General features: G+C 33.1%; 4 protein-coding genes across 6 annotated transcripts; 2 read left to right on the plus strand and 2 right to left on the minus strand.

The window, feature by feature from the left end:
- The first annotated feature begins 223 nt into the window (after positions 1-223).
- On the plus strand, positions 224-9,715 carry LOC124931038 (mannosyl-oligosaccharide 1,2-alpha-mannosidase MNS1). The gene is made up of 14 exons (XM_047471427.1): positions 224-600; positions 1,060-1,107; positions 1,868-2,053; positions 2,721-2,833; positions 4,907-4,972; positions 5,126-5,297; positions 6,035-6,124; positions 6,924-7,048; positions 7,150-7,215; positions 8,195-8,303; positions 8,405-8,503; positions 8,832-8,912; positions 8,987-9,157; positions 9,242-9,715. The coding sequence occupies exons 1-14, from the start codon at positions 448-450 to the stop codon at positions 9,470-9,472; spliced, it is 1,710 nt and encodes a 569-aa protein (XP_047327383.1). The 5' UTR covers positions 224-447; the 3' UTR covers positions 9,473-9,715.
- Positions 9,716-11,755: 2,040 nt separating this feature from the next.
- Positions 11,756-16,679, plus strand: LOC124932400 (metal tolerance protein C4). 3 transcript variants are annotated; one of them, XM_047473020.1, is made up of 15 exons: positions 11,756-11,889; positions 12,023-12,350; positions 12,444-12,495; positions 14,152-14,284; positions 14,433-14,488; positions 14,778-14,892; positions 14,975-15,032; positions 15,165-15,283; positions 15,420-15,539; positions 15,605-15,706; positions 15,787-15,859; positions 15,931-16,004; positions 16,083-16,160; positions 16,239-16,299; positions 16,373-16,679. In XM_047473020.1, the coding sequence occupies exons 2-15, from the start codon at positions 12,026-12,028 to the stop codon at positions 16,528-16,530; spliced, it is 1,524 nt and encodes a 507-aa protein (XP_047328976.1). In that variant the 5' UTR covers positions 11,756-11,889; positions 12,023-12,025; the 3' UTR covers positions 16,531-16,679. The 3 variants fall into 3 exon arrangements, with proteins under 3 accessions (XP_047328976.1, XP_047328975.1, XP_047328977.1); XM_047473019.1 differs by having other exon boundaries at positions 11,760-12,350; XM_047473021.1 differs by lacking the exon at positions 16,083-16,160 and having other exon boundaries at positions 11,760-12,350.
- Positions 16,680-18,716: 2,037 nt separating this feature from the next.
- Positions 18,717-19,700, minus strand: LOC124932124 (thioredoxin-like 3-3). Its single transcript, XM_047472729.1, has 3 exons — positions 19,422-19,700; positions 19,298-19,323; positions 18,717-19,140 (listed from the first exon to the last, which is right to left on the minus strand). Exons 1-3 carry the CDS (start codon positions 19,593-19,595, stop codon positions 18,915-18,917), a joined length of 426 nt encoding a protein of 141 aa, XP_047328685.1. The 5' UTR covers positions 19,596-19,700; the 3' UTR covers positions 18,717-18,914.
- Positions 19,701-25,636: 5,936 nt separating this feature from the next.
- LOC124929974 (exocyst complex component EXO70I-like) lies at positions 25,637-27,298 on the minus strand. Its single transcript, XM_047470350.1, has one exon. The coding sequence runs from the start codon at positions 27,296-27,298 to the stop codon at positions 25,637-25,639; it is 1,662 nt and encodes a 553-aa protein (XP_047326306.1).
- Positions 27,299-27,852: the final 554 nt, after the last annotated feature.

The raw sequence follows: 27,852 nt of genomic DNA on the forward strand, positions 1-27,852 counted from the left end.
TATTTTTATAAAAAATTAATTTTAGTTACTAAAAGAAACATTATAGATTTATAACTTATCTTATTTTTATAAAATTTAATTTTAGTTACTAAAAAAAACATTATAGATTTATAATAATACAACCATTTATAACCCATCATCAATCAAGTTCTTAAATAAATAAAAAATATATAAAAAAAAAAAAAAATTGCATTTCTCATAAATTCGATAAGAATTATGGAATACGCTGATCTGCCGGCATTGATGTTAGTCGTAAGCTCCAGACATCTTCTTCTTCTTCTACGTAGACTTGACTTCTGAGAAATCTTACATCCATCCGATCTATTACATAAGAAGAAGAAGAAGATGGAGATTAAGAAGATTTCCTATTAGCTGCTTTTCTCATTATATTCTTTTCTAGGGTTCTAGCGTTGTCTATACGCCAAATTCATCACACAAGCAGCAGCTATGGCGAGGAGTAGATCCTCAACCACCATCTGGAGATACGTCAATCCGGCGTATTATCTCAAACGACCCAAGCGTTTGGCGTTGTTATTCATAGCCTTTGTCTGTGTCACATTGTTCATTTGGGATCGCCAAACGCTTGTTAAAGAGCACGAGGTATTCTTTCTTCATCTTCTCCTCTTTTTTCCATTAAATCTACTATATTCTCTTTGTTTTTCTGCAATTCTTGGTCTTCTTCGGGTTGTTTGGAAATCGAACCTGTTAGAGATGATAGATACCTAGTACATTGTTTGGGGATAAATTTGATATCAGAATCATTCATTGTTGTATCCGAAATATGAGGGAATTCTGGGGTGTTGATGTGCCACAATTTGTCTCTCTCTGGACGTAATCATGTAGGAGGTGCTATGGAGATTTCAAGATTGTTGATTTCACTTAAATACTCTTCTTTAACAATTTGTTAAGTTGGTGGATGCAAGTAACTCTAATTCAAAATATGTGAAGGCATTTTTTTGTCTAATTCAAAATATGTGAAGGAGCTACCTAATGTTCACATTATGCAATTTGGATGTTTTATTGCTGGCTTTCTTGTTTACAATTCTTTTCCTTTTGCAGGAAGAGATTGCTAAGTTGACTGGAGAAGTACTCAAGTTACAAATTATGGTAAAATGTATTCTGTTTTTTTTCTTGCCTCTTTTGCAAATGATAAATCTGTTAAGTTTTTGTGTATATTTAATGGGTTCTGGTATGCTTGAGCACCAGATCAGTGCTTATCAAGATGGTCTTAGGGATCTTGTGGTATTCTTCTGGAATTAGTAAAGCACTCAATTTTGGGGTGTCGTCAAAATTGAAGTTTTATTTGATTATAGCTCCATTTTCCCGTTATGGAGAAGGTTAAGTGGATATCAAGAAGAGAAATTATACATCTTTCAATTAAAGAGCTAGAGTTATAGCTGTTGAGCCACTAAATGGTTGGCATAAACATACTTTTAGAACTCCACAGTGGTCATTATTTGATTTCCAACTATTCTTAGTTTCAAATAATAAGATTTCGTTGAAGATGATTGGGTTGACTTAGTTTGGATTTAATTCTGTGCTATTTACTAGAAGAAAAAATGGCCTGATTCTCTGGTTCCTTTATTTTTCTTCTTCACCGTTTTTTGAGGTAAGTGCTAACTTTGGAACAATGATTTCTGTTCTCTACTTGGATAAGACGTTCTCTCATTTTTTGGGATACCGCACTGTTTGTTGGAAGTTGTAGATAGATAGCTTACTGTATTACAACTTGGACCTTTGTACAAAAATTAAGTAGCAGTCTTTACAATCTCTTGCTAACTGGTTATCAAACTTGAATGAGCATTATTAGCACAGTTGTGGGGACAATTTGATGCTTCGGTTTCTCAAATTTGGCTCACTGTTGCAGATGGATGATTTAAATAATGTAAGAAATTCTGATGCAAAGGAAGTTAATAGCGAAAACGGACATCCTAAGACAAAAGAGGTTCCAGAAGATCCAATATCTATTGAACGGAAAGAAAAAGTAAAAGATGCCATGCGTCATGCTTGGAGTTCGTACGAAAAATATGCATGGGCCCAAGATGAGCTTCAGGTTTGCATTGTGATTCTAGTTATATGTATTCATTTATTACTTTTTCTAGTGAGCACTTGTTGAGTTCTCCAAAACTGCATGTGTAAGCATAAAGTTATTTTTAGTGAATTAGCCACTCACTTGATCTTCATGAGGTTATCAATGCTTTTCATTTATGCTCACTTGACTATTTCTTATCAATCTTATCTTCATGAGTTTTCAAATTGATGTGAGATTAGTTGTTTGTGCTTAGTAAGAAAAGTTGTAGATTTGTTTTGACTATGATGTGTAAAACCACCAAGACTTGATTTATTGGAGTTGAGTAATAGCCATTGACTGAGGATATTTATTTGGAACACTTGCCTTCTTTGGTTTTGATATCCACATATACAATTGTGAATTTGAAAGAATTTTCCGTGAACTGTTTTGAGCGGTTTAAAATCTTCTGCTTGGTTTCAAATCAGTGAACAGTTGTATCGCCAACCAATGGTTGCAACTGAAAGTCAAACTTGACAACTTCTCTTTGTGCTGACTTTATTCTGTCTTGGATCTTCTTCCTAGACAGATTGCATTTAAATGTACAATTTGATAATATTTCTCAATCTAAGGTCCTCTTGGTAGCATTTCTTCTGTATATTTGCATTTATCTCTCACCCTATATGAGCTAAGATTTATTTTTTCACTGCAGCCTCAGACAAAGAACGGTGTTAACAGCTTTGGTGGTCTTGGAGCAACTCTAATAGACTCTCTTGATACATTATATATAATGGGCCTAGATGAGGAGTTCCAAAGAGCGAGAGAGTAAGTTTTGTTTCCTTTGAAAGAACTCACGAGCTTATGCCCTTTCCCCCTCAATTACTCATTCTCATTTTAATAAGAGAGCAATACCATCTACATTTTAGCGTTTATCCTCTAAAGGGAATCCCTACCAGTGTAGATAGGTATTTACTCTTTCTGAAGATCAAAATTGCTAGAGAAATTCTCAAATTTGAGTTTATTGTTAATCCTATATGCCATATCTTAAGAAGCTCAAGTAATTGGACAAACACAACATAAAGGTCATATTAAGAGAGATGTAGGGTGTTGTGAATCTGGGCAATTATGCACCATTTGTGGGAAACAATTTTATTACGGCAAGAGGAATCGTCATTGTTAGATTTTTCCCCTCTTAGGACTAGAGAAGTCGAGTTGGGGGGATTGCTACTTTGAGTTTCTGCAGATAAAATAGTCCTTAACCTAAATGGAGTCTAACCTTCCTATTTACCCAAATATGCCCTTACTTCCAGCTAAACCCATAAGATAAACTAGGAAGGAAAGACCTGATCTGTAAGGTGAGGTTGAGGGATGGTCATGGTACCAGGAATCGAGATGAAGATTAATGATTCCAAAGTCTCGATTGTGACGTGAGACTATGTTGATTAAGACAACAATAGGCTGTCACGATATGCACCTATAAGTGCAACAATGTGAGATCCATAGTCCATCATTGAATTTCGAGTATCCTGGTTTTCTGTGGCCAAATTGAACACAATCTTGATGAGAGCTCACACATCTTTTATGATTTGAAGGGCTATCTTAGTGGTTCAACCTTCATTGGGTCAACCAGTCAATGACTGGTGATAGTTTGTGGAAGTGAGTTCTAGGATGGCTCTTATATCATGCCATTGAGCATGTGTTTTAGAGAATATTCAAAATACTCCACAGTCATTCATTATTGGTATACACATAGCAATATGATATGTGACATGTATCCTATGGTAAATGACAATAAGTTAAATTAGTAGTTCCTAGTTAGTTATTACATAGCAGTTAGTTTACAGTTATAAAAATGGTACTTACTATACATTTGTAAAATTATGTTCATGTTTAATATTGGTTTAATGATTGGATTGACTTCTCTTCTAAGGAATTTATTCTTTTTAACAGAAAATGTATTGGAGTTAACATTTCATACTATTCAACTTTTTTTAATCAGTTGGATGCCTTTTTGTAGATATTTCCAAAAATAGGATATCAATTGCAAAAATTGAATATCTACTTTGACAAGAAGGATATCCACAAATCGATAAAGGATACATACAAATCAAAATGTGTTGCCTACCAAGATATCGTCATTCACAAATTCAATAAATGTGAACTCTACAAATTTTGTATTTTGACAATCCTCCAACTCATCTCCATCTATAAGTCTTAGATGCAACCGAAGATTTTGATCTTAGAAATGCTTATGATCAACCTAAACATGAAATGGTGTTTTCATTTATTCCTTCACTTATGTTGTGACAAGCTATTCATGGTTTGCGCAAACACCTGAGATTCTAAACTATTTTTGTTGGCACGTTAGTTCTCCATTGGCTATCGACATGTTCCAATTGGGAAAATGGAAACCTCTACAGGGTATCTTCGGTTTGGTATATGGCATAGGTAAATGACAAAAGATGTGTGGTAGTATAGCTCCACCCAATTCTTGAGGTCAAGGATTTCTCCAACGGGGTTTTAATATTATGTGATATGTAATTGATAGTAAAAGGCAGTTAATAATTAAGTAAATTAGTAGTAGTAATTAGTTAGTAATCACATTGCAGTTATTTACAGTTATAAATATGGTACTATAAATGTTAGTAGATATGTTGTTAAAAATATGTTAATGTTAAATATTGATTTGGCTTCTCTTCTAAGTCATTTCTTCTTCTTTCTAAGGTTTTTCTTCTCTTCTTCTTTCTATGGAATTATGTATCAAGTACAATAATTAAAAAAGAGAGGGAAGAATAGTCTTTAAATTATGTTATTGCTGTGGTTTCCTCTTATATTATTACACTCATTTGTATGCTTCTTTATTTCCTACTTGGTATTGATCCGACATGTTCATGGCAGGTGGGTTGCAAACACATTGGATTTCAACAAGAATTATGATGCTAGTGTTTTTGAGACGACCATAAGGTTTCTTCATAAGGTTTCATGTCTTGATTTTATTGCTTTGTTTTTGCCTGATGTGCCTGATAAGAATTTTGCTCCACAAGAATTGCTCTCTTTGTGATCAAGCATATCTGACTGTATTTCGAGAATTTATTAATCACATGTTTTTTTAAGCAGAGTGGTTGGTGGACTCTTAAGTGCATATGATCTCTCATCAGACAAAATGTTTCTGGACAAAGCTAAAGACATTGCAGATAGGTTATTGCCAGCATGGGATACTCCATCTGGCATACCTTATAATACAATCAACTTAGCAAATGGAAATCCACACAATCCTGGATGGACTGGGGTAAGTTGCATGCTGCAGATACTTTTTTTTTAAGAACGCTGGGTTTTGCTTCTCCTTTGGAGTGCGATTAATCCCCGCAAGTTAAACACCTAACTTGCCGCATGAGGGGCTCGAACCCAGGACCTCACGGAGGCTGGGGATATCCACCTCTTGTTGCCGCTAGGCTAGAAGAGGGGATGCAGATACTTTATCTTAGTCACACAAGAAAATCCATTTCATACTATTTTTAGTATCTCCCTGTATTTGCATTCTTGGAGGTTTCTTTTGAAAATAGCTCACCATACTTAGAAATATATAATATATATCAAAGTTCAGTCAAACTGTACTTATTCCTACTGTACTTATTCCTGCCTTTTCTGGTCTAAATTGGTTAGAAGCTATGTTGCACGGATACGGATATGAGTATCGTATCAAATACAATACAGATACGGCAATATGGAAAATTTTGAAAATATATGATACTATACGTTTAGGATACGCAAATTATTAAAAATTATAAAAATAAAATATATATAATATTTATATAAATTTAATATTGAAATAAATAAAGATAGGCAGCGGTTGTGATCTGCTGGAATCCTGGATCGTTAACTTTTGAATTCCTCTTTCTCTCACCTCTTCTTCTTAACCATTGTGATAATGTGATCTATCTTTGATTTGTCATTGTTAGCTTGTGCACTTCTAGGATGATATCTAAATTTTTATTACTTTTAATTGAGTTAGACCCTCTTTATCAGGGTGACAGTATCCTAGCAGATTCCGGCACAGAGCAGTTGGAATTTATTGCTCTTTCACAAAGAACGGGGGATCTAAAATATCAAAAGAAGGTAATACAATCTCTTCTAAATTCCTTCCAAATTGAGCTTCTTTTTTACGTCTCAAGATGAAATTTTAACATCATGTTAATCAGATTATATAACTTCTGTAATCTTGACAGTTCATATGGTGTGATCAGGTAGTGAAAAATCCCTTTTCACGGAATTCTAGGCAATGAGCAATAATGTGAAATAAAAGAGGGTGATGATTTGGCTAAAACTTCAAAGAATTTAATCAAAGTTCTCTGTCTATGGAATATAAATGTTCTTAAGAAAAATGAAGGTGTCTAATAGAGTACAACAGAAAAATACAAAGCATAAAGCCTAATGAACAATTATTATTTCTGCTCACATAGTCAACTTCAATAGCAAATATCATAAACTCGGTTGTTCAAATCAAGGTGTAGTGTTCCATTTCACTGGAACCCAAACAACCAAAGTAGCAAGTAGTAGCTTAGTGGTCATCAAGAATACCAGTGATTGTTGTTTGGTGTGATTAGGGTTCCTTGGAAGTAAGTGGTCAAAACCTCTATTTCAGACATGTTGGTTAAATTAATAGCATCACATTTTCACCAAAAAAACATCACATTTTGTTTACATCATTTAGTTGGTAAATTAATAGCATCACATTTGCACCAAAAAAGGCTGGTTGGAGCAAAAATGCCTGCCCTTCGAGATTCAATTTGCAAATTCAACCACTTATTTGTAATTAGAAAGACTCGTTAGCAAATTGCATGGATAAGCAAATAAAATAATATGTCCCATAGATGTCAATTACCATGGTTGTAACTGAATTATATCAATGTTTCAGGTGGAGAATGTTATTGAACAACTTAATAAAACCTTTCCAGCTGATGGGTTGCTTCCCATATATATTAATCCTTTGAGTGGTACATCATCTTATTCAACAATTACATTTGGAGCCATGGGGGACAGGTATTGGCTTTCCTGTATTTTGAATTTTATGCTGTTTGTTATCTTACATATGTATTGTTAGTCAGGGATTTTGCCTCACAAAGGAATTTTGATGTTTGCAGCTTTTATGAATACTTACTCAAGGCGTGGATACAAGGGAATCAAACTACTGCTGTGAGCCATTATAGGTAAGAATATATTTTTTTAATCTTTACTGACACAGCTAGTCTTTTGAATATTGAACAATATATCAATATAGTACTTGGGCATGTCTGCGCAATTCATAGTGTTGTGAAGTAGTAGAAAAGGGGGGGGGGGGGGGGGGGGGGGGTGTCAAATCTTAAATCCCAGAAAACCACACGACTAAAGTGGCATGCACCAATTAAGCACTATAATAGTTTTTCCATCTGATCATTCTCTAAGCTAGAAAAACTAACTACTAATTACAATTCATGTTCTTATCTATGAAACTAGTCTATCTTTACCTATTTGAAGTTATGTCCACAAGTGCTGACAATCCTTTTTTACATCCAGGAACAAATTAACCTATTCCAATTGTTTCTCATCATACAGCAGTCTTTTTTCTTGAAACATTGAATTTTACATTAAACTACAGCACAAACACGAAAGTACAAATGCATAGATAATCAAAGGAAAAATCAAAATGAGGAAGTAAAGAAAATGAAATAAAATAAGGTTAAACCTCACCTGAAGTATCTGCATCGAAAAACACAGAAGAACACAGAGCATGCACTCCTCTCCATTAAAAAAATGTCAGCAACAAACTGGATGACGTCTTCGGTCTTTCCCCGACTCTGATAGTGGACTGATGACATTATCACATCTATGTGTCCCCCATTGGGTACTTCTGTTAGGCCTCATCACACTGCAGCTATGATCAAGAAAAGGAGTCATGTTAGCCTAACATTTTGAAGTAAAATAATCTCGTGTTGCCATTTAAAGATTGAATTATGACCATTAGGAGGTGATTCATGAAAATAGTGTTTGATGTTTTATTCTTTTATTTTTCTTGATATAATATTCTGTTATTGCATATCTGTCAGTTCTGTTACTTTTCTCCATGATTTAGTCATCAAAATAACCTTGCAGATGAGTCTCCTTGAGTTTTAAATGTAACAATCTCTCTTTGTGGGGATACTAAAACAGGGAAATGTGGGAGAAATCAATGAAAGGTCTGTTAACTTTGGTTAGAAAAACTACGCCTTCATCTTTTACCTATATCTGTGAGAAGAATGGGGATTCACTCAAGGACAAGGTAACAATGATATACTCAGAGTTAATGATGGCTACTGAGCATAATTAGATTTATTTTTATGGAAATATGTTTTTTTACTTGAATTTCTTGAATATCTGTAGATGGATGAACTAGCTTGCTTTGCACCAGGAATGTTAGCATTAGGATCATTTGGTTATGGTCCGGAGGAATCTAAGAAGTTTCTCACTCTTGCTGAAGAGGTATTCGTGATTTTTCTTTTTTTTCTGTTCTTGAAATGTGTTCTCTATCATCAATTTTTCCTGTTTCAGAATCCTTTTTCCTTATAATCCCTTGAAATACATGATTTCATCTTCTGTAGTTAGAATTTGGTTGAAAATACTTGAACTGACCTCAAATTTTATTTTGGAAATACATGCAATTCATTTTAGTATAGAGTGAGCGCCTATTTGGAAACTAACATTTTGTCACAGTAACGAATGTCAAAGTTCAAATTGGAAGTGATTTTTTGTTTATATTTTGGTTCAATATAAGTCATTTAGCTTCTGATTTATTGCCCTTTCAATGCAGCTTGCCTGGACATGCTATAACTTCTACCAGTCAACTCCGACTAAATTGGCTGGAGAGAACTATTTCTTTCACGCAGGGCAGGTTTGTCATTTATTTGCATTTATGATTTATCTGATGTTTAAGATCCCAATATTTGACTTATTTGAAAATGGTAGGATATGAGTGTGGGTACATCATGGAATATCTTGAGGCCAGAAACTGTGGAGTCTCTCTTTTATCTCTGGCGTTTGACTGGAAATAAAACCTACCAAGAATGGGGCTGGAATATATTCCAAGCATTCGAGAAGAATTCGCGTATTGAATCAGGCTATGTCGGATTGAAAGATGTAATCTGTCCTGTCCCCTATCCTTTTTAAAAAAAAAAGATTAAAAGTCGGTTTTTATTTGATATTTACATTTATGCCACTCAGGTTAATACTGGGATTAAAGACAACATGATGCAGAGTTTTTTCCTTGCGGAAACACTGAAATATTTGTATCTCCTTTTCTCACCGTCTTCGGTGATTCCACTAGATGAGTGGGTTTTCAACACGGAGGCTCATCCTCTGAAAATTGTTACTCGTGGCGATCCATTGAAGAAAAAAATTGTAGACAGATTTTCTAGCAGGCGGACTAGAAAAGAGGGTCGATTTGGTAATTAACGTTAAGCAACCTTTGCCAGCCAAGTCATTGAGGTTGGTCACTTATGATTATTGATAATAATAATAATAAAAAGTGCCTGAGACAGATTATAATTTAATTTAGGTTAGCATTAAAACAATTTGCATGTATTTGTAACATATATAGTATGGATTAAGAAAAGGTCACTCCATAAATCATTTTTGAGGCCTTTATGTATTCAAAGGAGGGTCATTAATATCTTCTATATTTTTTGTTCAACTCTTCCCAGAATTCTTTTACATTGTCTTGACTTTATGGTGTGAAATTGGATCATTAATATCATTTTTGTTTAGCTTTAATTTCATGGTTCTTTCTTTTTACCTTATTGTCTTAGGTCTTGTTTGATCTAAGGTTATTAAAAATAAAGCTCTTTTTAGAAAAATAGAAAAGATTTTGGTTAATGATTTCGATGATGTTATTGTTAATTATGTAGTGAATTATTTGAAATTAATCTCAAATATCCCACATCAAACAAGGTCTTACTTTATGCATCAAATGTTTTTATATGATTTTATGTACTTTGTAGATTTATCTTTTGAAATGATTGTTAGTTAAAATAGAATTGGCTGCCTTCTTCCCACCACCCTGACTGAATTTTTAAGGAAACCATAAAGAGCTGAAAAACATAGGTTACTCAAGAGCTTTTTGATTTTATTTGATTTTATTTTGGATTAGAAAGAGTTTTTTTTCATACACTTCTTAGTTCGTATATTGGTATTTATGTTGGTGTTAGATTGTAATTTTATTTGGATAAAAGATGAAGGTAGTTTAATCAATTTACTATAGATTCTTATCTAAAATATATAAAAAAATGAGTTTGAATCTTACTAAAATCGGAATTAAGATTGATTATTTTGTTGAAATATAATTTATATTGATATTATTTGTATTAGTTATATGTTGATTTTTGAATCATATAAGTTATTTAATGGTTTTTATTCTAAATTGAAATTTGACTTTTTTTTAGATAAAAAATACTAATAAAAGTACCAAAAACAAAAGTGAATTTTAAAAAAATATAATAATAGGTAAATCCCAAAGAAGGGTGGTTTTGACCCAATATATTTGTCAACAAGTTCAAAATAATATTTTTAATAGTCTTTAAAGGGGAAGAACTAATTTTCATACTTTTTACCAAACACTTTTTAAAATTTGTTTATATGAATGATTTTTATTTTTATTTCATTAAAACTCTTTAAAATATAGTTAATATGAAATTTTTATGGTGAGTAGAATACAATAGCTTAGCACCTATGAATTCATAAATTTGAACTTTTATAACCATCTAAAACATATTTGGTTACTACTTTTATCTAATCTATATAAAATTAGAAAAATAGTGAGAGTGAAAATGACATTTCTTCCCCTTTTTATTTCTTGACCTCATCCAACTCAAATTTAACTTTATAATTTCTTTATCAAACTAATTTTCATTTGTCAAATCTACTGAAATATGACAAAATAAAACATAATACTACTTGAGATGACTTTTAACTAGGGTTGGGGAAAATTACCGATATTATAGATATATCGAAAATATTGTACCGCAATATATTAAAAATATCAATTTTTAAGATATATCGAAAAAAAGGTAAGGTATGATGGTATAAATACCGAAATTATTAGTACGGTAAAAGTATGAAATTTTTAAAATGTTGGTATATCGAGATATACCAAAATACTGAAATAGTATTTATAAATTTAAATATATAATATATATATATAATACTTATAAGGAAATAATTAAATAAATTTGATACTGATTTAATTATATAAATATAATTTTTTTGAATAATATCAAAATATAATTTTACTGAAATATTATTTAATATATTAAATCTTTACCTTTTTACCTTACCACCTTACCAATGAAATTGATTTTTTTTGAATTAATACATTTTTTAGGTATCAAAATTATAATATCAATACCGTACCGAAATTAAGGTATACCGAAATTAAGATAAGGTAAAGTATGAATTTTTTTATACGAAATTAAGGTATACCAAAATCAAGGTAAGATAAATGTATAGATTTTTTGTATACCAAAATTTTCAGTAAGATATAAGGTATGAATAAAACATTAAGGTATGCTGTACCGACCTACCCCTACTTTTAACCTGATTTATAATTTACAAATATAAATTTAGTTTATTTTTGTATAATCATTAAATTTTTATAAACTCTAAATATAAAATTGAAAGAAAAAAAAAATTCAGATTATATTATATTAAAATAAAAATGGTGAGATCTTATAACAAAACACAGACCTAAGTAGCTTGAGATATTTTGCAAAACAGGGAAGAAAGAAGTAACCATTCTTCTTCTTCTTCTCCTCTGTACAGTGGAAAACCTAGATTGACTGGACTGGATTGAACTGGATTCCTCCATCATCTTCAAGGTGATTTACTCCTTCATTCAACATGGCTCCATCTGAATCTAAAACCTCATCCATCACTTTTGACAAGGAATTCCTCAAATTCTTATCTCCATATGCCGCACTAATGTTTCTCTGATCATATATACACCACTAGAGCATGCAGACGAAGAGCATCTCGTTCGCCTCCTTGCTGATGTTATCCTCTCACCTTCTTCCTCGCCTTCGCCGACGCTTCACTCTATCTCCTCTCGCTTCCACATCTCTCTCCTCCTCTTTAGGTCAGGACAGGAAAAATGTCACTCATGACTGTTCCTCTCAATTCTATTCTTCTAACCACTTCACCGGAGGAGGAGGTCGTCGTGTGTTATTTCTTTCTCCATTGACACCGGGGAGTTTTGTCCCTATTAATTTCAACCGGACAATCTTCGTTCCTCTGGCTTCAGTTTCTTCTGATTCTAATCATCAATATTCTTTTCGGCGGAGTAAGTTCTTTTTCTTTATTTCTTTGTTTGCATTTTGAGTTTGAGGTAGCTGCTGTATTATCAGTTTTTTTTATTCATGACTTTCATCTGCAGGTTTATTCACCAGATCGAAGAAACTAAAGAAGCTAGAGCCCGAAGATCACAGGTACTTCTAGCGTGATGTTTATTATTGTTCCATTTCGTGTGGCATTGCAAGTAAACTACATAGTCTACTCAGTAGGATCACTTATATGCAAAGCTTGTGTTCTTCATATTGGAGAGATTGGCATCAAATACGTTACCATTAGATGTTTACAGGTTGAAACCTAATCTACAAAGCTTGTGTTCTTCATGTGCATCTTGCTTCTTGATCTTTTTCATTAACTTTGTTGGTGAAGGAGAGATTAGATATTCAGTTCAAATGAAACAACTTCTCAATCGTAGGATGCCTAGATAAATAATCAGTTTAAGAAACAAAAGTCCAGACCCTGGTTCTTTTATGGTTCATGCAATGGCTAATCATTGTATTTGTGTTATTTGATCCTGTATTGGTATAAGGATTAGTGAAGCAATATCTGGTCACCAGTTTGAGAACAAGGAGGGGGCAATCATAGTGATTTCATCTTGTGACTTAATCATAGATCTGTGGTTAAGGAACATAGTGTGAATGAGGACGGACAGTGACCTGGATGACCTTGTGGCAAAATAAGCATTGTTGTTTGGTAGAAAAATCTCACAATTTAATGTGAGGAATGAGGCATAAAGTTCTTGTGGAAGCCTATAAGAAGGTCCATCTACAATAATTTGCATTTATCTTATTTACTTACAGTTGCTCATTATGTTTTCCACAGATACATAATCAGCCGATTTCTTAAAAAATGGTATAGGATTTATGACCTGAAAGAGAATTGATGCCAAAGTTTTATTTAAAACTAAAAATAATTTCCCTATATGGAGGTTATTACAACATGTGTGCATCAAATTTGATCTTTCACAAACTTGATATGCTATGTATTTGCCTCATTTTACACCCATCCTAATTCCTAAGTAAGTTACTACCATAAAATTTGGTTTTTATTTGATGCGATTCTCTCCAATATGTCAATTTATACTTATTGTCATGCATAGTTGAGAATAGAAGTCCTAGATTGTAACCAATATTTAGATGAAAATAAAGTCCTAGAAATTTGTGATATTTATTCTGTATATAATGAATAAATTATGTACCCTTTGAATACTTGTGTGTCTCTTGAACCCACTATCATATAAATGAAGATAAAAGACTTGATTGTCAAGTGAGTGGTCAAGTGTTGAAGGAAAGAGGAAGTACTTGTGTGGAGAAGCTTGGTCTACAAGTTGTGTATTTCTTAGTCATATCTAATTACAAACTGTAATATCTTGTGATGATTAGGACAGGTCATAGTGACTTTATGTGACCCAGATCATCATCAAGAAGCAATAGGAAGAATATGAAGAAAGAGACATTGTATTGTTGTAAAACTGATTCGTATTATTGAAACACTTACTGTATACATTAATTTTAGTCCTATGCAAAAGATATTTCAAGGCAACCATAGCTGGTCAAACATTTTTAGGTCATTGTTAAGGAAAAATAGTCCTCAATCCTCTATTTCTGTTTCTGATTATTATTATTTGTTTATTTTAATATCTGCCCTTTTCAATTGCAATTGGATTGAAGCTGCTACAAAAGTTTCTTAGTTTTGTTATTTTGTTCAGAATTTCCTGGAAACATGTTATTTATCTTTGACATTATTAATTAGCCACTTTTTAATTTCTTCTTTATTCTATGAATCTAAACCAGTCAGCGAGCAGTAACAACAGCCTTATGCTGCAATTTCCTTGTTTTCTCTCTTAAGTTCGGGGTCTGGTTAACAACCTCAAGCCATGTAATGCTGGCTGAAGTTGTACATTCAGTTGCCGACTTTGCAAATCAGGTGTGACACTTTAGTTGATTTCTGACATTTACATATCTTATTTTTGTCATCTTCTTCTGACATATTCATTCTTCTTTGTATACTACGTCAAATGTGCTTGAATAAAGTATGGTTTCCTATGAACTCTCTAATTTCTGTTTGCTTGTAGGCACTTCTTGCTTATGGACTCATTAGTTCCAAACGTGCCCCAGATGCTATCCATCCGTAAGTCTACCACACAGTAATGTTTCTTAATTATGCTTTTCTTTTATTATCATTGTATTATCTGAAAAAAGCATTCAGTTCTTCAAATCTTATCTTCATGGATACCATTTATAGTTTTGATAAATAGCCAAAATTCAAGCATTATATTATTAACCGTAGTAAAAAATTAAACGATGAATTTGCTGGACTGATATCAGCTTATCACACTAGACTGATGCATTTTCTCTCTTAAATCTATATAATAGCTGAAACCTCTTCATTATATTATCACATTTTTTTATGTTTTCAGCTATGGCTATTCAAAGGAAAGATTTGTATGGTCCTTAACATCTGCTGTTGGTATCTTTTGTCTTGGTTCTGGTGCTACAATTGTGCATGGAGTACAAAACTTGTGGACCACATTGGTAGTAAACTTGAACTGAACTTCACCATCCTATATATCCACAACTATTTAAGAGGTTATTAATTTCTATATCCATTTTTCAGCCCCCAGAGAATATTAAATATGCAGCCTTGGTGCTTGGTGGTTCTTTTGTCATTGAAGGTATTGATTTAAGATGTTTGAAAGATCATGGCATTTCTGTTTCTTGAATTTCTTCTCTCCCTCGATATGTTCGCCTTTCACTAAGTGGTGTTCTATTTTGAATCTTTTAATGATTTTATAAAAAAAAAATAGGTGCTTCTCTTGTGGTAGCCATTGATGCTGTGAGGAAAGGTGCTGCTGCTGAAGGAATGACAGTGAGAGATTATGTCTGGCGTGGTCATGACCCTACTTCTGTAGCTGTCATGACAGAGGTAATAAATAGTTTATGAAAATATTCCGAGGTTGCGAATTCCGATGTTTAACCGATGATTTGCGTCGTTGTTCCGAATAAGAAAATCTGAAAATAACTAATATGTGTCTTGTTTGATTTGAATATTGTGATGGCAGGATGGTGCAGCAGTTACTGGACTTCTTATTGCAGGTGCATCACTGGTGGCTGTTAATATCACTGGAAATCCGATATATGATCCCATTGGTTCAATTGTGGTTGGAAATCTCCTTGGCATGGTGAGCGACATGCTTCTTTTTCTAATTTTATTTTTATTAGTTATTTATGTGGGGGTGTTTTGCAGGTGGCGATATTTCTTTTTCAGAGGAATAGGCATGCTTTAATTGGTAGAGCAATGGATGATCATGACATGAAAAAAGTTCTTAATTTTCTTAGAAATGACCCGGTAATAATTAGTTATACCTATTTCTAATTTTAAAATGCCCTACCGCCGAGTATGATAACCGAATATTGTTTGTTGTATAGGTTGTTGATGCTATTTATGATTGTAAAAGTGAGGTGATAGGGCCTGGGGTTTTCAGATTTAAAGCAGAAATAGGTAATATATAAGTTATTCAAAATTATTTCCAACTATTTACAAATAATTGATTGGAAAGTTGGTTGTATCAGATTTCAATGGCGATTTCAATGGCGAGGTGCTAGTGCAGAACTACCTTAACAGGCGTGAAGGGTGGGATAGTCAGGTTCGATATTTACAATTCGAAAAAATCTACAATTTGTTTTGTTTTATTATTATTAACATTATATAATTGTAATGGCAGTTTCGAGAAGCATCGAAGGAGAAGGATGATGCTTTGTTGCAGAACTACCTTAACAGGCGTGAAGAGTGGGCTAGTCAGGTTCGATATTTACAATTCGAAAAAATCTACAATTTGTTTTGTTTTATTATTATTAACATTATATAATTGTAATGGCAGTTTCGAGAAGCATCGAAGGAGAAGGATGATGCTTTGTTACTTAAGATAATGTCAAACTATGGTATGAGATGCGATGAAATGCGATGAGAAATGAATGAATAATAATATATAATGAATTATTATTATTATTGCAGCTGAAGAAGTTGCTAAAGAAGCTGCGAAAGAAGTTGCAAAAGAAGTTGCCACGGCCATAGGGAATGAAGTTGATAGACTTGAGAAAGAAATTCAGGAAATAGTCCCAGGTATTCGTCATGTAGATATTGAAACCCACAGTCCTATTACAACCCCATGAAAATCCATTTTATATTTTTTATTTGATCCGACTTGAATAATTATTATATTTTTTTCTTACCAAATACCATCTATTATTTATTGTCAAATTTCATCTCCAATTTTGCCTTTCAAATAGTGTATGTATATATGTGAAATGTGATTTTCAATCAACTATTTTTGTGTGAAATTGTAAACTAAATTGATTGTCCTGTGAAATTTTGATAACACTTTCTTGTTTATTTTTTACCTTATTTTTCATACCAAATAGACCAAACATGTGACAATGAGAATTGAGAATTAATTCTCTATGTGTGGAGGTACATTTAAAAGATTAATTTGTAATTTAAATCGATTCAAATTCGAAATACTAATTTGGATTAAATTCTAATTGGATTAGGATTATATAAATTATCTAAATATTTTTATTTTATTAGATTGTACTTTTGACTAAAATAAATTGTTTTTTTTTTTTACGCATGCATCAGTTGAAAAATTTGACGAAATGACCCTCATAATAGGTGTAAATGAGTCGGTGACTAGTGCATAATTTTAAATTCGTTGGTGATCATTTCATATTTTTTGACGAAATTGTTCATGTCGCGAGACCCAACCCAACCGGCAATTGTGACACACATTTTTTCAAAAAAAAATTAAAAAAAATTGCGTCTCGCGAATGTCGGCTGTGTCTCGCGATTGTGGACTTTTTATATGGCATTCGGTTGTGTCTCGTAATGGGGTAATTTTGTTAAAAAATATGAGGTAGTCACAAGCGCATTTAAAATTATGTGTTGGTCACCGGCCATTTTAGTCCATTTGTAGATCATCTCGTCAAATTCCCCTATCAGTTTGGCTTTTTTCGGTCAAAATTTTTGTTTAAACAATTAAAGAATTAAAATAAAAAATATTTCACAAATTATGGTTACTATTAGATAAATAAGAATTAAAATTATTGACATCATTTTAATTGTTATACATAAAAAAAATACCTATAATTTTTTTTAACTTAAAAGTAATTGAATTTCGTTTATTGGATAAATTAGTTTATAAAAAATAAGAAGTAAAATCATAAATCAGTATAAAATATAAACATATTAAGTAAAATATTAAAAAAAATATTAAATTGAATTATTCAAATTATATTATTTTTAATAAAAAATTAATTTTTTTTATGATTATTATAAATACTGGAAAAATCAATCATGGTGATAGTGAAATTTGTCATTGGTTACACCGAAAAAAGTTATGTTACATAATTATAAGAAATTCGTAAAAATCAATAGAAAAAACCTACAAAGAAGAAAAATACACATATTTGACATTACTAGGAAAAAAAAAACACTAAGTTAAATTTCAATTGGAAATACCTATAATTTTTTTTAACTTAAAAGTAATTGGAAATTTTTATAATCCGACCCAATAATCGACAAATTGGAAATTCAAATTTTGTATTCGGATTGGGTTGGTATATCGGTTGAACGGTTTGAATGCTTCATGGTTCCTAAATTACTAGACCAATAAAACCATATTTTGAAGTGATGTCACGGGCAAAAACTCGGTTACCGATCTAGATTGCAACAATACTAGCTAGTCAGCCTTTCTAAAGATGCAAGAGAGAGAAAGAGTTTGAAGAATATCTTGTTTATACAAGTGTGGTGCTTGGTTTATGACCAAAACTTATTTATATACAAGTGGATGGATCATTCGAGATTCTTCTTGATCTAGGATTTTCTAGACTCTTCTATTACCTAACTTAAACCCAAGAATTTCTAGAATCTTCTATAAAATTCTACTAATTATCTATGCTTGAGAACTCTTAGAGAATTCTAAAGATTTCTCATATCTACATACTTTAGAAACTTTTAGAGAATTTAGAGAGTTTCATCACCTTACATAAAACTATGAACTCTTAGAAAATTTAAAGAGTTTCATGACCTTACATAGAACTATGAACTCCTACAAAATTCTAGAGAGTTTCATAACCTACTTAAAATAAGGAACTCTTAGAAAATTTTAGAGAGTTTCACAAAATAGAAAATGCTACACAAACCTAAAAACTTTTAGAGAATCCACATTGTGGGCTTAACATCTTCAACCCATTTGAATGGCCGTGACAATGGGCTCTCTTTTATTTTGCTTATGTTGAGTAATATTAAAACCACATTAAGAGGTGACATACATAATGAATTTTATATGGTCTATATAGGGTAGTGTTACCACAACTTGAAATGGTTTACATTCTTCTAAAAGATGAAATCTTTGAATTTGTTGTTGTTTGTGTTTATTCATCAATTAGTTACAACACCAAATCAATCCTAAATCCATAATTTATTAAACTACTCATGACATTTGCTATGAAAGAAGAGTGTTGTTTTACTTTCAACAACGCACATGTATCAGTGTTGTTTAAGAAGAGTGCAGCCATAATCGGTCATGTAGACGCTCGACTCCAGCTCCAATCATCTCGTCAACTCTTTCGCCATCACGACTATAGAAATGAAAAGACGGGGTGTATCGAATATGTTGAGTTGTTTCTGGGCACTGGTCTATATCAGCATATACAAATGAAAGCTTTGAAAACTTTTTGCTTAGTTCACTAAATGAAGGTAGAATCTGGCTGCAAACTTGACACCTAAATATCACACACAAAAGATGAATCAACAGTTTAAGATCAACAAACAGTTTAGAATTGGGTTATTATTGTTCAAAGTAAAAGTAGAATCTTGAGCAATCTTAGTTAGTGCAAAGAATGTAAACATTCATACATACATACATACATACATACATACCAGGAAGCACCGTAATTGATTACAGCCTGCAAACAAACATGGGTTTCAAAATAAGGAAGATTTGAAGAAGACATAAAAGAAGTTTAAGATTGTAATTGAGATGGAAAAAAGATTGAATACTTACAGGGGTTTTAGAAGCCTTGATGTTGTGAAATATATCAGTGAGGTGCTTATCGTCAGTGGCAATGGTTAGGAGGCGATTCTCTGAAAGATTATTATTATTATTATTATTCAGACTCACACTAACCGGTCCTTTCGCTTCTTCTTCTTCTTCTTCTTTTAATCGATTAACTTTCATTTCTCTGAATGAAGATTGATTGCAGGATTCGAAAGATATGGCTGGCTGGCTGGCTGAGGAAGAAAGGCCTGGTTAGGGCTTTTGCCGCTACCTGCCCTGGATGATGGATTAGGGTGAATGAAGAAGAAGAAGGAAGAGATATGCCACGTGTTCCTAATCTTATCTTTTTAATTTAGACCCATCATTTAAATATAAGAAAATTAATAAAATTAATTTTAAAATATATATTCAATATATATAATAAAAAATAAAACACACTCATTCAACATCTTTTTTAATTCATTCAAATAATTTATTTTTTCACCCATTTGTTCGATCTTACACTTTCACTTTAGTTAAATAAAAAATTTCAAACATTATCAACTCTTTTTTACCCTCACTTTAGCACATCAATGCTCAATCAACCTCTCATTTTGTGACTTTAAACACTTCAACTAACTAACCATCTCATTCTACATTTATCCGCCATAATCGACATCTTATCTTGTTATCCTACTTTCACTTTGACTAATTAACCATCTCATTTCAAATTTATCCACCAATTCACAATCAATCATTCATCTCGGGACCTTATTTTTATTTCGTCAAACAACTTATCTTCTAACATATTTACAATATACAACCCGACTTTCTTATCCTCACTCCGGTTAACTATCCATCTCATTCCACATTTATTCACTCCAATAATCGACCTCTCATATGTGACTTTATACTTTCACTTCAGTCAAATCAACCATCTCTGACATTATTAATCTCTTTTACATTCACTGTGACCATCAATCCTCAACCGACCTCTTATCTCGTGACTCATCTCCTCACAAATTTTACAATATACAACCTGATTTTTTTATCCACACTTTGGCTAACTAAATATTTCATTCCACGGTTATCCATCATAATCGACCTTTCATATCGTGACATTACACTTTCATTTCAGTCAAATCAACTCATCTCCAACATTACTAATCTATTATACCCTCACTTTGGTCCATTAGTCCCCTAATCGACCTCTTATTGCGTGACCTTACTTACTTCGATTAACCAACAATCTCATTCCATATTTTTATCTACCAATTTCAATTGACCTCTCATCTCAAGACTTTACTTTCATTTCGGCCAAACAACTCACCTCCTCACATATTTTACAGTAAATAACATGACTTACTTATCATCACTTTGACTGACCAACCATCTCATTCCACATTTATCCACCTAATCGGATCTTTCATATAGTGACCTTACACTTTTACTTTAGTTCATTATCAATCTCTTTTACTCTCACTTTGGTTCATCAATCTCCAATCATCCTCTCATCGTGCGACATTCTCACTTCGACTAACCAACCATCTCATTCCACATTTTTATTCACCAATCTCAATCGACCTCTCATCTCGAGATTTTTATTTTCATTTTAGTCAAACAACCCATCTTCTCACATATTTTATAATAAACACCCCAATTTGCTTATATCCTCACTTTGATTGATCAACATTCTCATTCCACATTTATCCACCTAATCGGACCTTTCATATCATGACCTTACAATTTCACTTTAGTGCATTACCAATCTCTCTTACTCTTACTCTCTCTCTGGCCCACCAATCTCCAATCGACCTCTCATCGTGTGGCATTCTTACTTCGACTAACCAACCATCTCCTTTTACATTTTTATCCACCAATCTCAACCGACCTCTCATCTCAAGATTTTACTTTCATTTCAGTCAAACAACACATCTCCTCACATATTTTATAATAAACAACCTGTATTTTTACTATGAGGATCAGGATATGTCCCGATCCCCAATTCTAAAATTTGTAATGTAACCAAGATATTGGGTTTTCATCTATCAATAACACAATTGTTCTTTCTTTCTTGTATTCTTGTTTTGATTTCTTGATTAGAGTTCAACAATGGCTCTCAAGTAATTGAATGATAGCTTATAGATGTCTTGAAGATTAGACTGTTGGATTTTGGTTACGAGATGGGATGATTCATCATTGATTGATCAGCCAGCTAGAGACAGTAATTAAGGTGTAGAATCGAAATATGTACGTAGCTAATTTGATCAATAGAGAAAAAAACAAGAAGAAGAATGTTGCTCGCAATTCAAAAGAAAGTTTTTGAATGATGGTTTTCCGGCGTAATATCAAAGAGCGAGAGATTATATCATAGTGGCAAACACAACAATACTGCTAACCTAAAATGGGGTGAAGGTTAAATAAAATGTACCTGATGCTTTGTTTAGTTAATTGAACATCGGAGTTGCCTTTCTTGACGTATCCATGCGGAGCTTGCCTCTGTATCGCATCCGCCGCCTGTTACCGCGATCTGATGGAAAATGAGGTTTACGGCGAGAATGACGATTACGACAACCAATCTGAGCTTGAAGGCCACAATCGAGCAGTTCAATTTTGACGATGTTACCTCCTTCGATACAAAGTTAAATGAGATGAGAAACTGTTAGCTCTTAGTTAAGAAATTGGGGAGGAAACTGTGACCGTCTGTTTGATGATGATAAGATGAGAGAGATGCAATCGGAAAAAACGAGAAACCCCGGGAGAAGATTGAATTTTACTGAAGAAATTCATATTTAAGTTTTTATACCTAAATAGAATTTTACAACTTTAAAAACAAATTTGACACTTTTATCCAAATTTATACCTAAAATTGACATTCATTCCATAACAAAATAGAGTAGGTATAATTCTTAAAATGACAAAATTTTAGAAGAGTTCTAAATTTAACAAAATTTACCAACAAAAATCTCATATTTTTCATTTATCTGCTAATAAAAAAAGTATAAAAATAGAGATATTGGTCAGGGGAAATTGGACGAAATGACCCTAAAGAAGTATATATTTACATCTGTTGTGACCTGATAATTTTTATTGCTCTGGTAACCACTTTATTTTTTTTGGACGAAAATACCCTTTTCGCGTAACGCGAAGGGAATTTTTTTTATATAAATACTTAAATTTTTTCATTTCGTCATTTTCTTTCTCTCTCTCTTCCCTCTCGTCTCTCTCTTCTCTTGACGGCACGGTGGCACGGCGGCGGAGGAACCCTAAACCTAAACGAACACATTATACAGATCGACGACGAAAACTCGTTCTAATATCAGGTGATTGGATCGATTTATATTATTATTTCCATTGTGTTCATCTTTAAACCCTAAATCATGAGATTTTTTTATTGTTTATCTTGGTTGTTCATCTTGTCGATGATATGTTTGCAGTTGATGATACTCTGATTCGGTTCCGTTTCAGGGAAGATTCATTTGATTTTCGCGACTTCACGTTTCGCGAAGGCTTTCACGTTTCACGAAGAGCTTCACGTTTCGCGAAGGCCTAGACGGTCAATGAGCCCTAATTTGTAAGTCAATAACTTCTTCAGGTCGATCTCTCTCTCTCCCTCCCTCGATCCGAATTAAGAATCATGTGAATGCTTATTGAATCTTCTTCTTCTAATGATTCATCTTTGATCTCTCCTAGGTTATTTTCGGATTAATTTGTCTTATCATAATGTCTTCTTGCTTGCAGCTTCAATCCCGTGCATTGCTAGTTAGGGCTAGCATTTCTGTACTAGGATCTAGTTGATTATTGAAGAATTCTATCCGTATTCGATCTTGATCATAACATAATCTCCTTTATCATGTGTTTTGTTGGTCTCTCTTTGGCAAAAGCAGAAGAAACAAGGTCAATTAGGGCTTGCAAAAGGAAGAAGATGGTGAAAATATCTACCTTCTTTGGAATGTCAGTGGGTGCCTTCTTCTTCTGGCAATCCATGCCTTAGTTGGAAAATAAATATTTTGAGACTTAGATTTACGAGTTTGTGACGAGCGTTATTTTTCAACAATTTTAGGCTGTCATTTGACATTATATGAAAAATGTAGATAATGCTATATTTTGACATTATATGAAATTCAATCTTGAAATCCGACAGATTCGATCAGGATCTCATTTCCATTTCAGAAGATCTTCACACTTTTTAATATATGTATTTTATTTTCTTTCACAATGGTTTATTTGCCGTATTTAAACGACTATTCATTTCATCGATCATCTAAATAATATATATAAATCAAAATCTATAGGAACCCACCACAACGCTTTATTTGAAACTGATATTTGTTACATTCATCTTTAACAGAAATCACAATTCAATAAGAAAATTGTCTAAAATTTCAACAATGATTTTGTAAGTTATTGGAACATACTATATCTGTAAGAGTATACATCTTTTTCCTGAAGACTGTACTCCTAAAAGAATGAAACTAATATACAAAAGAAGTTGTTTCCTTCCTCTCATGCTGGCTCTTCTGGCAACATCACATGCCTTGAGAGGTGCAAGCTCACCGGCTTGGGATGCAAAGAAGGATTCGTAACCGGGTGAATCAAATGCAAAACCTGTATGTTTAAATCCCTCTCGAGGAAGCCGTGCCATTGCAAATCTCCTCGAATCCTCTGGATTAAGCTAGGTAGTACCAACCTCCACCAACCCTATACTGCTACTAATATATGTTTTATTTGCATGCATTTCCTGAACCATCTGGTGATCATAAGGGAAGGCCAAACTTAAAACACAGCCAAGGCCACTACAACTCTCCATTTGAAGAAGTATTTCTTATTCCTTCCTTGTACAATTGAGGGTACTGCTTTGAAAGAGATGCACTCACGTCCTATTATAAAACACAAACAATTTACTTTTCCGGTTCACGATTATACAAAATAAATAGAATCAGCCAGAGGCGAAGATATACCTTGTCAAAAAGTCCAAGAACTAAAACTGGTACTGAAGTGAAGATAACATTATACAAAGACTAGAACGTGAAGGTCATCGCAAAACGTGAAAGCCTTCGCGAAACGTGAAGTCACGGAAATCAAATGAAGCAATATGAACTAATATGAACCAATATGAAGCAATATGAACAAATATGAACCAATATGAACCAATATGAAGCAATATAAACAATAAGAACAGATTAAATTGATTTAGGGTTAGAGTTTGATTAAGAACAACATAAATCGTTTGAAATGAAGAATAGACAATAAGAACATAAATTGATTTAGGGTTTTTAGAGGGAGATACTTGAAACATGAACATAAATCGATTTGGGTTAGGGTTTGAAATGAAGATATGGAAATAAGAACATAAATCTGTATTATAAACATCGATTCAGGGATAAGGTTTTCTTATCTTTGTAGATTCAGGGCATAGCCGTAGTCCCCTTAGTCGCCGTCGCCGAAGTTTTCGCCGCCACCAACGAACAAGAACAGAGAGAGAAGAGAGAGAAACGAAATGAAGGAAATGAAAAAATTTGAGTATATATATTCACACTATTTCACTTCACAAAATGCAAAATCCCTTCACGTTACGCGAAAAAGGTAATTTCGTCTAAAAAAATAAAGTGGTCATCAAATCAATTTTAATTATCTGGTGACCACGGAGGCAAATGGCCCTTTTTTCAGGGTCATTTCGTCCAATTTCCCTTGGTTAGAGTCAATGTAAAGTAAAAAAAAAATAGTGGTAGAGTACATATTGTTATTATTAAAAAGGAAAATATAAACTATAAAATATATTATCATTGAAGATATTTTTTAAACAATTACAACTTTAATTGTAGAAGAGTTTGGTAGAGTACCTTTATCCCTAAAGGTAGAGTTTTTATAAGAATATAACAATATGCTAAGATCGAATTTAAATTTATTAAAAAATTTGAATTAAAATGAATTCTCGATCACCCTAATTATATTTCAAAACTACAACTTATAGTATTGATAAACATATTTTTAATTCTCTAACATTTCACAAATCTTTGTTTGTTGAGCTTGAAACAAAGTCCCAAAAGCCCACTATATTATGTACAAAATACAAATAAACAATTTGATTCCTAAGATTTTGTACTTAATTTGTATAAAGATAGCAATAAATACATTACAAAGTGTTAGTCTAGTGTTTGATTATATAAATGTATTGGTTAAGAAAAAAAAAACTACCTTAAGCTTGAGAACTTTAGAAGAAATGACTTCAAATTACATTTTCAACCAACTGCCTCCTGCAATACTACTATCTTTGCCCTCAAGCTCAACTGTTTCTTCTCGTCTCCACTCGGCTCGATCAAATTGGACGCCAATTTTCCCCAGCTCTCGCTCAGAAAACGAGCCGAATGGCGCGACGCAGCTTCTTCGTGCCTTCTAAGCCACGCCTCACCCATTAGATCGCCTAGCTTCGTGCCACGACAATTCTCAAGAAGATGATCGTGCACTTTCATCGCGAAAAGATCTGACATGCTCCTTTCTTCGTAACACCCCGCCCATACTTCCATATTCTCCTCTAGAACACTTACCACCTTACGAATCTCGTCGTAGAAGATCCTCCCGTCGAAATTAGTTTGCCGGTTCCATCCATAATTTATCTCGAGAATTTGAATCATGGTCACTCGATAACTGTCTTCCAGTAGTTCGTTACAGTAATCTGTTACAAATGTTAACAACTTCGGAATGCTGCCATCAGGAGGAGGAGGAGATTTCCTCTGTAACTCCACTTGTATTGAAAGCTCCCAGAAGATTTTACAAGCAGCATCCACCACGTTCTTGACTAAATCCCTAGTTTGGTTTCGAATTTCAATGCAACGTTTCCCTACGAACAATAGGTTGAAGTTTGATCTTAAATTGTACAGAGTAGCGAAAACTTCGAGTAATTTCAGTAACTTGATCGCGTCCTTCTTTCCCTTCGTTAATCCGTAGGCGAATTTGAGAAATGATTGTATTCTTCCTGAACTGAGAAAGATAACCGCAATGCAGTCCATAAAAAATTCATCATCGCCTTCTTTCTGGAATACATTAATGCAGACTCTGTACTCGACCTCGAATATATGATTGATTGCGAATTCCAAATCCTTGTTCCATCGATCAACTTTGTCTTCCACTGTATGAACACTGTCGAATTCAGATAACAAAGTTTCTAGATAATCCAGATTCAGAGCGTCCATTGCTGATTTCATCTTTGAACTTCGAACCTTGACGTAAATAGATTTACAATCTTCTAAGAGATCGTTTGCAGACATCCTCTCGATCATGAAATGCAGCTTCTCGATCACAAATTCCTGAATCGGAAATTCGTTCATCCGTAACAGAATTTCGAACTCTTCTTCCAATCTGTTTAGCGATCTGAATAGAACACCTCCATCGAGACGAGACAGTTTTTCAATTTCCTGCAAATGAATAAGTATTCTCAAACTTTTCTTTACATCTCCAATATACCGATAACTTCCATCATCATCGTCATCATCATCGTCTGTTTTTCTATTCTCCAGGAAATGAAGGATATCTTCAAGTCCATGAAGAACTAGTTTCGAATTACTAGTCAGAAATCTCAGAGCATCTTCTAACTGTTTGATAAGAGAGACGAAATCAAATAGGTTTTGATGTGGATTACGATCGTCGAGTGTTCGTTCTAGATCGCACACCATTTCATAGACTCTTACCACGGAAGATGCAGGTCCGATGGCGAATTCGAGCTGCTGCTTGATCGGAAGAAGAGAGAATGATCGAGCGACGGTTGTGATTCCGGCTTCAATTGACGGCAATCTTTGTTGAATCGCTTTCAGTTTTGAATCTGTTTGATGAATTGCAGAATTCAACATTATAGAACTTTCATGGCTGCTACGGAGAAGAGTTATGGCTTTGATAAGATTTTCCATCTCCGTTTGTTTGATTAGTGATGAATATTGAGAGGCAGTTAGATCACCGACCAGATGAAACTATATATATATGCACGTCGCCCAATCAAACGGTTAATTTCGTGAGAAACTCATCAAATAAGTCCTTAAATTATTTCTAAATCTTATTATACTCCCTCAAACTTTATAGTTAAATAAAATAAAGTTATCAAGGATTAAGAAGGAATTTTTTAGGCCAAAACTTTTGACACACTTCTATTTTTGATTGAGATACAATTTTTTATTTTTAATAAGAAATTATAAATAGAATTTTAATTTGCAAATAATAAAATATAACAGAGGTAAATAATAAATATTTGTAAAAATTAAAATTTTAATGTAAACTCAACAATCATTCAGTTTTTCAATGTGACTCTTCCATAACGATCAATGGCGAATGAGAGCAGGTCGACCAAACCAATTAATCGGTGATATCGAAAGAATTTCTACCCAAAATTATAAGCGCTAGTGAAATTTTTCTTTACCTGAGAACTAGTTAATAAGAAACGTCGAAAAAATTATGTAAAGTGATAACT

Source organism: Impatiens glandulifera, chromosome 3, assembly GCF_907164915.1.
Source record: "Impatiens glandulifera chromosome 3, dImpGla2.1, whole genome shotgun sequence".
NCBI classification, from domain to species: Eukaryota; Viridiplantae; Streptophyta; class Magnoliopsida; order Ericales; family Balsaminaceae; genus Impatiens; species Impatiens glandulifera.

Excerpts from the sequence above, each read along its gene's own strand:
- LOC124932124 (XM_047472729.1), bottom strand. The coding sequence starts at position 19,595 with ATGAAAGTTAATCGATTAAAAGAAGAAGAAGAAGAAGAAGCGAAAGGA. Across the intron at positions 19,324-19,421 it reads TCAAGGCTTCTAAAACCCCT|GCTGTAATCAATTACGGTGC; the intron begins GTAAGTATTCAA and ends GTTTGTTTGCAG. Across the intron at positions 19,141-19,297 it reads ATCAATTACGGTGCTTCCTG|GTGTCAAGTTTGCAGCCAGA; the intron begins GTATGTATGTAT and ends TGTGATATTTAG.
- LOC124932400 (XM_047473020.1), top strand. The coding sequence starts at position 12,026 with ATGCAGACGAAGAGCATCTCGTTCGCCTCCTTGCTGATGTTATCCTCT. Across the intron at positions 12,351-12,443 it reads TCAATATTCTTTTCGGCGGA|GTTTATTCACCAGATCGAAG; the intron begins GTAAGTTCTTTT and ends TTTCATCTGCAG. Across the intron at positions 16,300-16,372 it reads TAAGATAATGTCAAACTATG|CTGAAGAAGTTGCTAAAGAA; the intron begins GTATGAGATGCG and ends TTATTATTGCAG.
- LOC124929974 (XM_047470350.1), bottom strand. The coding sequence starts at position 27,298 with ATGGAAAATCTTATCAAAGCCATAACTCTTCTCCGTAGCAGCCATGAA.
- LOC124931038 (XM_047471427.1), top strand. The coding sequence starts at position 448 with ATGGCGAGGAGTAGATCCTCAACCACCATCTGGAGATACGTCAATCCG. Across the intron at positions 1,108-1,867 it reads TACTCAAGTTACAAATTATG|ATGGATGATTTAAATAATGT; the intron begins GTAAAATGTATT and ends TCACTGTTGCAG. Across the intron at positions 4,973-5,125 it reads GTTTTTGAGACGACCATAAG|AGTGGTTGGTGGACTCTTAA; the intron begins GTTTCTTCATAA and ends TTTTTTAAGCAG.